The sequence below is a fragment of the Canis lupus genome, chromosome 8 (assembly GCF_011100685.1).
Source record: "Canis lupus familiaris isolate Mischka breed German Shepherd chromosome 8, alternate assembly UU_Cfam_GSD_1.0, whole genome shotgun sequence".
Lineage (NCBI taxonomy): Eukaryota > Metazoa > Chordata > Mammalia > Carnivora > Canidae > Canis > Canis lupus.
Window position 1 is genome coordinate 47,841,347 of NC_049229.1, and position 10,232 is coordinate 47,851,578.

A 10,232-nucleotide genomic window follows, 5' to 3' on the forward strand; every position below is an offset into this window, starting at 1 on the left:
GGGGAGTGAGGGCTGGCCTTGGGACGGCCAAGGGCCCAAGAGTCAAGGAGTGACTCCGTGGACATGCTGCAAGCATGTGTGTATGCGTGCATAGGTGTGTGGGTGTGTGTGTGGAAGGGGGAAGTGAGGCATTGTTTCAAGTTCTTTCTCCCCACCCCCACCTCCAATCGCATCCCCACCCCCACCCGCCGGCCTAGCTCCCCTCCCAACCCTCACACAATTGTCCGTCCCCGGCCCCACCCCAGGCTCTCAGCTTCCCTGGTTGGGTCGCTTGACTCAAGCCCCGGGCCAGCCAGCTCTCTCCCTAGCTGCCCTTTGCCTTCCTGGCATCCTGAGGGGCGACTTTTGGCCTGCGCTGCTTCCCCTCGTGGGCCACACTCCCCCTTCTACTCCTCCGGACACGTGGTCCGCAAGAACAGCTAAACTTGGAAACTCCCGAACTCCCTGAGGCCTGGTTGACCTGATGGCCTCAGGCCCGCTCTGGAGCCCCCAGGCACTCCTGTTACCCTTCCTTGGGAAGTCACAGCTGATGAATTCTCCTGCCACCAGCCAGCCCCCATGGCCGCCCCTGCCCTGCTGGGCCTCCTGGAAGCCAGGGAGAGAGCCAAGATGGCTGGCGCTCCCTCGAGCCAGGGACCTAACCTGGGCAGCTGAGAGGGCAGACCAGAGAGGCGCAGAGTCAGGCCAGGTGAGATGCCAGCCAGTTTACCATGGTCTTATCCGGTCTTGCCGAGGATTGAGGCCTGTGTGGCACTGCCTCCTACTTGTTGAGCCTGGTTGACTGTGGAGACTGCAGAGCCAGCCTACTTTATGAGGGATGAGGAGAAGGCGGGATGGGGAGAACATGGGGTACTTGGTGAGCAAACACAGAGCCCAGGGTGACGCTGGCAGAGAAGCAGGTTGTTCTAGAGGCCAGAGGAGACTTAAAGCAGGATTGTGTTATCAGAGTCATTGGCCCTTCCCTTGCCCTGCCTAGAGAACCCTGGTTGACCCCTTCCAAAATGGAAGGGGCAGAGTCCAGACCTGGGTTCTGAGACCCCATCTGCTTGAAATAAGGAGATGGAGGGAAGAGGAAGCTGGCTTTGGTGAAGGTAAGGCTTTGAGTCTCTTTGCAGAATTGCCGGTGCCCCTTCAATTATTCCTTGGCTCCAGAGCCCTTTCTAAGTGCTAAGATGCTGGCGGGGTGCTTTTTGGATACCCTGTTTTTCCTCCTTCCAACCTCCAACGGGGAGATCCTGTAATCAGGGGGACTTGCCTCCTTGGTTTCATGGCTTTTCTGATTCCTTCCAAGAGCTGTGGGGGCCAGGGAGGCCAGTTGAACAAAGCCCATAGATTACCTTTCACCTTTTGCACCTCATTCCATGAATGCACCTGGCAATTGCCAGCTCTGCTTTGCATTGCACTTCCAGGGAGCCATTGTTGAAAAGACTGTCGCACCTGAACCCCATCAACCAATTGTCTACTTAAGGATGATTAGATTCCCTGCACGGCCTCTGGCCTTTCCCTTACTGTCCTCCGGTCGTCCAGACCTTCTTGGATGGATGTGGGGTGCAGAGCTTCTCCAGGGAGCTGCTTTTTCTCAGTAAGCTTTTGAGGAGAATCAAAGTGGGGTATTACCTACTCACACCTCCTCTTACCTCTTTGGGGAAGAGGAAGGAATGAGCTTGGGTGAAGTGGAGCTGGGTGGGACTGAGACTGGGACGGTACTGGGGAGAGTAGGTAGGGTGGGATAGATTAAGGAGGGGGATGGGGGGTTTGTGCAGAAGGAAGTGTGGTATATCTGGACATTTTGTTAGAAGATATCCAAATACTGCTGCTTGAATTCGGGCAAACCATCTGTACCTTTCTGGACCTCAATTTCCTCAAAGTTCCCAAGAATTCATGTGTTTCTGGATCCTTCAGCTAATAAACATTTTGGGTGATGCATTCCCCTGGGTGGTGGAATTACAGTGGTTAGGAGGGGCATTCTGGAATCCCTTCGCTTAATTTTATAGCTTTAATAGCTGCGTGGTCTTGGTAAAGTTGTTTAATTTTACCCCAAGCCTCCATTTTTCCAGGTGTGAGCTCAGATTAGCCATTTTAGCAATGGTGCAGGTGTGATGGAATTGTGGTTCACGTGGAGGGAAGGTGAGAACCACATATAAACAAAATCACCTCTAAAAAAGCATGAAATCCAAACACTCATTCCTTGTAAAGCCCAAAGGAACTTGCCATCATTGGAGGGAATATGGTGCTTTGCTCGGGAAAGAGACTGGGTGGCAGGGCAGGAAGAATCACTGAACAGTTTTTTTTTATTTTTAAAATGTTTTATTTATTCACGAGAGACACACAGAGGCAGAGACACAGGCAGAGGAAAAAGCAGGCTCCATGCAGGAGCCCGTTGCGGGACTCGATCCTGGAACTCCAGGGTCAATTTCTGAGCCGAAGGCAGACGGTCAACCGCTGAGCCACTCAGGCATCCCTAATTTTTAACTTAAAAAGAAAAAAAATTTTTTAGAGTAATCTCTGTCCAGCATGGGGCTCAAACTCACAACTTTGAGATAAGAGTCACATGCTCGGGATCCCTGGGTGGCGCAGCGGTTTGGCGCCTGCCTTTGGCCCAGGGCGCGATCCTGGAGACCCGGGATCGAATCCCACATCAGGCTCCCGGTGCATGGAGCCTGCTTCTCCCTCTGCCTCTCTCTCTCTCTATGACTATCATTAAAAAAAAAAAAAAAAAAAAAAAAAAAAAAAAAAAAAGTCACATGCTCTACTGACTGAGCCAGCCAGGTGCTCTGATTACTAATTTTTGAAAAGCTTTTTTATGATTATCAGGTAAAATTCTAGTGGTACTCCTTTGGTGCTAAAAGCTTTTTTTCAAAACTTTACCGAACCATCATTTATACTCATGCATTCCCTTTTAAGTGTGCAGATTGATGAGCTGACAAATGTATACAACCAAACCCAGTTTTTTTAATTTTAAAAATTATTTAATTTTTAAAAAAGACTTTATTTATTTATGAGAGACACAGAGAGAGAGAGAGAGAGAGAGAGAGGCAGAGACACAGGCAGAGGGAGAAGCAGGCTCCATGCAGGGAGCCTGATGTGGGACCCGCTGGACTCTGGGATCACGCCCTGAGCCAAAGGCAGATGCTCAACCACTGAGCCACCTAGGAGTCCCAACCAAATCCAGTTTTTAAACCTCAGGCTAATCTAAAACAATATATTGAATTCTGAGAACAAAGAACAGAGAGGACAATGGTCTCCTTTTTAATTTAAAACCAGTGTCAAAAAAAAAAAAAAAAGTGTCCGAGAACCATTACTTTGCTTTGCAATGCAACAATGAAAATGTACCAGTAATTAGGATCATTAGTTTGTGTTGAAAAGGTGGCTGGCAGTTTAAACTGGAGATGAATCACAGACCTTAAAGTGTCTGAGTCCATGCAAAGGTACTGGCTGCATCACTCGTATGACCCAGGGCAAATTAGCCTAGGTTGGATTTTCTGTTTTCTCATCTCTAACCTGGGGATGATCATGTGCCTATACTTTAAAGTATGGCTGTCAGGCTTAGGACATTGCCTGGCGAATACTGAATGCTCAGTACATCCTAGTTATTAGATGCATGGTTGCACAGTGACTAGGCTGCTGCCACCCCTTTGAAAAGGCTTTTTGTTTCAGGGCAATAGTTCTCAAACTTTTTGGTGTCAGAAGCCCTTTAAAACTTGAGGACCACCCTGGTGGCCCAGCAGTTTAGCTCTGCCTTCAGCCCAGGGTGTGATCCTGGAGACCTGGGATCAAGTCCCACATCGGGCTCCCTGCATGGAGCCTGCTTCTCCCTCTGCCTATGTCTCTGCCTCTCTCTCTCTTTCTCTCTCTCTCTCTCTGTGTGTGTGTGTGTCTCTGTCTCTCGCAAATAAATAAATAAAATCTTAAATAAAATGTATATTGTATTAAAAACTGAGAAATTTAGAAAATATGAAAAAATAAGCCTGTTACACAATAAAAAAATAACACAATTTTGTGAAAAACAATTTTTCCACAACAACAACAAAAATGTAGTGAGAAGAGTGCATTCTTTTACATGTCTTCAAGCCTGTAATATCTGGCTTAAAAGGTATTCTGTCTCTGTGTTCAGTTTGTTGTGATACATTTTTTAATATATTTTTTAAATATTTTATTTATTTATTCATGAAAGACACAGAGGGGGGGCAGAGACACAGGCTGAGGGAGAAGCAGGCTCCATGCAGGCGTCGGGGTCCCGTTGGACCCAATCCTGGGTCTCCAGGATCACGCCCTGGGCTGAAGGCGGCACCAAACCACTGAGCCACCCGGGCTGCTCGTGATACATTGTTTTGATAGAAGTGTAGGAAGAAAATTCAACTTTGTCCAGATATGTAGATTGAAAAAGGAAGATTCTTTCTTCCTTTCTTCCTTTCTTTCTTTCTTTCTTTCTTTCTTTCTTTCTTCTTTTTCTTTCTTTCTTTTTCTTTCTTTCTTTCTTTCTTTCTTTCTTTCTTTCTTTCTTTTCTTTCTTTTTCTTTCTTTCTTTCTTTCTTTCTTTCTTTCTTTCTTTCTTTCTTTCTTTCTTTCTTTCTTTCTTTCTTTCTTTCTTTCTTTCTTTCTTTCTTTCTTTCTTTCTTTCTCTCTTCCTTTTCCTTTCCTTCCTTTCCTTCCTTTCCTTCCTTTCCTTCCTTTCCTTTCCTCCTTTCCTTCCTCCCTCCCTCCCTCCCTCCCTTCCTCCCTTCTCGATTTTATTTATTTACTCATGAGAGACACACAAGGAGAGAGAGGCAGAGACACAGAGGGAGAAGCAGGCTCCCTGCAGAGCCCAATATGGGAACCCATCCTGGGACTCCAGGATCAGGCCCCTGGACCAAAGGCAGACACTCAACTGCTTAGCTACCTAGGTGTCCCAGGAAGAGTATTTCAATAGCTTGTTCAGTGAATATTCTTTGAGAATTATACCAACACTTGATAAATAGTAGTTTTTTTAACTAAGTTTTTTTTTTTTTTTTTTTTAAGATTTTATTTATTCACAAGAGACACAAAGGCAGAGACTTAGGCAGAGGGAGAAGCAGGTTCCTCGCGAAGAGCCCGATGTGGAACTCCATCCTGGGACTCCAGGATCACTCCCTGGGCCGAAGGCAGGCGCTAAACCGCTGAGCCACCCAGGGATCCCCTAAGTAGTAGTTTCTTAAAGCTTAGTTGTAATGTAGAAGCTGAAACAACACTCATTTTTTTGTTCCTCGTTATAGTAAAATCCATTGTTTCCTTTTATACTTTGAGTGAATCTTTTTTTTTTAATTTTAATTTTTTTTTAAAGATTTTGTTTATTTATTCATAGAGACAGAGAGAGAAGCAGAGACACAGGCAGAAGGAGAAGCAGGCTCCACACAGGGAGCCCGATGTGGGACTCGATCCTGGGTCTCCAGGATCACACCCCAGGCTGCAGGCGGCGCCAAACCGCTGTGCCACCAGGGCTGCCCTTGAGTGAATCTTTTACCTGTGTGTGACTTTGTAACATCACCCATTGGTTTTGGAAAATCTAGTTCATTGATTGATGTAGATCTTCAAATGTTGACAAGTCTATTACACAGTATAAAAAGTTACATTTGTTAGTGTCACTACTGATCCCATCAGAAAAGTCTTTAGGTATTGGGAAGCTGTCAAGCTCACTGTAGTGGATACAGGTTTTCCAAAATTACGGTTTTCAAATGAAAGTTCAAAATTTCACTGGCAGCAAATAGTCAACAGTTTTCTTTGAATTGACAGGCTTGTCTAACTCATTTTTGAGAAAATGTCTGCCAAACATACCCAAGTCTAAAGAGTAATGTCTCAGTTTTTCTTTCAAGTTAAAGTGATATTCCATGATAAAAGTGGCTAGTTCATCATATAAACCAAACAATTGTCATGTGAGATTTTTGTATGCAGCAGAAATGAGCATATCCCACTTTGCCACTTGTAAAATTGAAAAGTCCTATATTTAAGGGCTGTGATTAAATCAAAATAAAAATCTTTACTGCATCATTAAGGACATTTTTGAGTGCAACTAGTGGGTTTTTTTTTTTCCCTGTGAGTACATGGTGGTACATAGCCACCCAGGTACCCCGAGATTGTAACTCTTAACAGTTATAGAGGTACAGGTACTATGGAATATGTAATGTGTAATAAGTAACTAATGCTTCTACAGTACTTTCCTGTGTGCCAGGCACTGTTCTAAGGAGTATATGTGTGTATGTGTGTAGATCTATATAGCTCCATGTGTTCATTGTCCCATTTATGCCCACAATAGTTGTATAAGGTGGATACTTTTATCGTCCCACTTTACAGAAAAGGAACTAAGTTTTTTAGAAGCATGGAGAGCTGAAGTAACTTGCTCAAGCTAATATTAGAACCAGGACTCAGAGCACCTAGGTGGACTCAGTCGGTTAAGCATCTGCCTTTGGCTAGGTCGTGGTCCCAGGGTCCTGGGATTGAGTTCCACATGGGGCTTGCTCTCTGCTCAGCTGGGAGTCTGCTTTTCTCTCTGCCCCTCCCTCCACTCATTCTCTCTGTCTCTCTTTGTCCCTCTCTCTCTCAGATAAATAAAATAAAAAAGAACCAGGACTCAAAGCCAGGTTGCAGAGACCCAGCTCTTCCTCACTACCACTGAGTGATTAAAGCCTGGGAGGCACTTAGACCCTATGGAGGAATGAGAGTAGGTGGGCACTATCTTTAGGTGAAAGGTGCAAGTCTCCATTGCTGGGTGTCTGGGCACCCTGTCCTGACTCTGCCCTCTGTCCTCTGTCCTGGCAGGATGACCTCTCGGGAGCAGCTGATACAGCAGGTGCTACAGGAGCTGCAGGAGGCGGTGGAATCGGAAGGCCTGGAGGGTCTGGTCAGTGCTGCTCTGGAGGCCAAGCAGGTCCTGTCATCCTTCACCCTCCCCTCCAGCCGGGAGGGGGGCTCCAGCCCCCAGGTGCTGGAGGTGGACTCCGTGGCCCTGAGCCTGTACCCGGAGGATGCTCCCCGGAACATGCTGCCGCTGGTGTGCAAAGGCGAGGGCAGCCTGCTCTTCGAGGCGGCCAGCGTGCTGCTGTGGGGTGACGTGGGGTTCAGCCTGGAGCTGCGGGCCCGCACCGTGGTGGAGATGCTGCTGCATAGACACTACTACCTCCAGGGCATGATCGACTCCAAGGTGATGCTGCAGGCCGTGCGCTATTCCCTGTGCTCTGAGGAGTCCCCTGAGATGACCAGCCTGCCGTCCGCCACCCTGGAGGCCATCTTCGACGCGGACGTCAAGGCCACTTGCTTCCCTAGTAGCTTCTCCAACGTGTGGCACTTGTACGCCCTGGCCTCTGTCCTTCAACGCAACATCTACTCCATCTACCCCATGCGAAACCTCAAGATCCGGCCCTACTTTAACCGGGTCATCCGGCCTCGCCGCTGCGACCACGTGCCCGCCACGCTGCACATCATGTGGGCCGGCCAGCCCCTCACCAGCCACCTCTTCCGCCACCAGTACTTTGCCCCCGTGGTGGGGCTGGAGGAGGTGGAGGCCGAAGGTGCCACTGGCCCTGCCCCGGGCCCTCCGGCCCCGCTGCCGGCCTCGGCCAACACCCTAGAGCTGCTCAACCGCGAGCCTGGCCTCCGCTACTCCCACCTCTGCCGGCGCTATCGCGTCACCAAGACCACCTTCTACCGCTGGCGGCGGCAGTCGCAGGAGCAGCGGCAGAAGGTGGCTGCCCGCTTCTCGGCCAAGCACTTCCTGCAGGACAGCTTCCACCGTGGCGGTGTCGTGTCGCTGCAGCAGTTCCTCCAGAGGTTCCCCGAGATCTCCCGCTCCTCCTACTACGCCTGGAAGCAAGAGCTCCTGGGCTCTGGCACCTGCCCGGCCCTGGCCCCCCAGGAGGAGCAGGGGGCCAAGGGGCTGGGAGGCTCCTCGCGGCCGTCCAGCCCTGGAGTGATCTTAATGCAGCGGGCCAAGTTGTACCTGGAGCACTGCATCTCCCTGAACACGCTGGTCCCCTACCGTTGCTTCAAACGCAGGTTCCCCGGCATCTCCCGCTCCACGTACTACAACTGGCGCCGGAAGGCCCTTCACAGGAACCCCAGCTTCAAGCCGGCACCGGCCCTGTCCACCCCGGGGGCTCCCCAGCCAGCCTCTGTTCCGGAAGAGGCTCTGCTCCCTTGGAAGAGTAAGGTGGGAGAGGGGGCAGGCAAAGCAACAGCAGGGGGACCACCCGCCCCCCACGAGTTTCTGCCCCCAAAAGTGCCCCTGTCCCGTTGGCAGAGGCGCCTGCGCAGGGCTGCCCGCAAGCAGGTGCTCAGTGGGCACCTCCCCTTCTGTCGCTTCCGCCTCCGCTACCCCAGCCTCTCGCCCTCCACCTTCTGGGCTTGGAAGAGTCTTGCCCGGAGCTGGCCCAGAAACCTGTCCAAATTCCAGATGCAGGCCCCCACCCTGGGCAAAGTGGGGATGCAGGCAGCTGAGGAGAAGCAGGAGAAAGAAGCTGGTGGAGATGTGATTGCTGTGAATGTCCCCCCTGCTGGGACCCCCCTGCAGGTGGGGGCTTCTCCAGGAGAGGATCCAGGGAAAGCCCAGGAAGGGCCTTCCAGAGAGGGGGCCATCACCCAGGGCCAGCCCCACAGCAGGTTCCTGTCCAGCCACCCTGTGGCAGAGGCAGCAGCGGGTGGCAGGGACGGCCAGGTGCTGGTGATGGACATGCTCGCCACCACAAAGTTCAAGGCCCAGGCCAAGCTGTTCTTGCAGAAGCGCTTCCAGTCTAAGAGCTTCCCCTCCTTCAAGGAGTTCAGCGCCCTCTTTCCACTCACGGCCCGCTCTACCTACTACATGTGGAAGCGGGCACTGTATGATGGCCTCACCCTGGTGGATGGCTGACGAGGAGGTGTGAAGGGGGCTGGGAGGAGAGGGGGCCCATTTGGACAGGGTCAGGGACCTAAGTTCACCTCTGGCTTGGCTAAGATGCCCTTTGCTCTGGTTCCCACAGTGTCTACCTCAAATCCAAGGGCAGCTTTGTGCTATCTCCTGGCTCTAAGGCAGACGGAGCCAGAAATGAGCCATCTGGTCTCTTGCAGAGAGCTACAGGACCAGAATTGTTCTCTTCGGTTGTTTGCCATTCTTGCTTTTTATTGTCTTGGTTTTAGTTTTTTGTTTTGATTTAAGTGGGTGGGCTGCCCGCCCCACCCCCCAGCTGGTATTGGAAACTGTGTTTGGGGGTTCTGAGGGGGTTTGTTAGCTAAAGCTGCTTTCAACTTCTCCTGGGGATGAAGGAAGTACTGTAATCTAACATGGCTATCTGTCCCCTTAGGCAGAATATGTGTCTTTGGTTTCTTTTGGGGGTTGACACCCTCATTACTGAAAGATGTTTTCCAAAGAAACAATGGGAGTCAAAGGTAGAGCAGGTCAGTGGCTTCTTTCTGGTACCCCCAAGGAAGAAGGTGCCAGGCTCAGCATGAGAAGTAAGGGTATAGAGGAAGAACCTCTAAGGGAAGGCCTTGAGCTAGATCACTGAGGTGCTGGCCTGTCCCTTGCAAGGAGCTGGTAAGGGGCTGGGGGAGAGTGTAGAGTCTCTGCTGGTGCTTGGCCCATCTGCTGTGGAGCCTCTAGTCCTCTGCCAGTCTGGATGGCTCTTGGGGACACTCGTCCTTCTGTTGAGCCTCTCCCCTGAGCCTGGGCCCCATCAGTGAGGGATCATACAGTGACCGGGCAGGCAAGTAACTGAATTTGCATTGTCCAAGAGTCAAGTTGGAAAACCAAAGAAATAAAGAGATGTGGTACCCATAGCGCTTGGTCTCTGGTGTTTGATTAGTCAGGATGTGCCTGCTCATTTCCACATTCCTTTTGGTTTAAGGGCACCAACAATGACCATTTCTCTTTGGAGGGGACATTCCTGGGTTTAGGGCTTGGGGGATGGGGAGGGATTGCTCTGGGGATTCCGTTTAGAATCTGATCTAGAGGTGACCTGGGGGTGGATCTCCAGCTGGGGATGGGGCTATGGCCGCCTGGAAAAATACTGCGACGAGGTGTTCTCGCAGGCTAGGCCAGCACAAGGGTCAGGTCAGGTCCTTGTCAGGCATTCTCTTTAGTGCTCATCATGTGCCCAAGCAGGCTAGGCCCAGGCCTAGGTCCAGGTCAGGACAGGACACTTGTGAGCCTCAGAGTGGCTAAACTGCAAACCCCCTCTGGTGGGCTGGATTTTAAGGCTTGTTGAGGTGTGGCATCATTGGGGAAGACATTTCTGCAATGGCTGTCA

General features: G+C 50.5%; 1 protein-coding gene across 1 annotated transcript; it reads left to right on the top strand.

The window, feature by feature from the left end:
* The first annotated feature begins 295 nt into the window (after positions 1–295).
* On the top strand, positions 296–9,756 carry VRTN (vertebrae development associated). Its single transcript, XM_038544047.1, has 2 exons — positions 296–688; positions 6,775–9,756. Exon 2 carries the CDS (start codon positions 6,776–6,778, stop codon positions 8,855–8,857), a length of 2,082 nt encoding a protein of 693 aa, XP_038399975.1. The 5' UTR covers positions 296–688; position 6,775; the 3' UTR covers positions 8,858–9,756.
* The last annotated feature ends 476 nt before the right edge of the window (positions 9,757–10,232 follow it).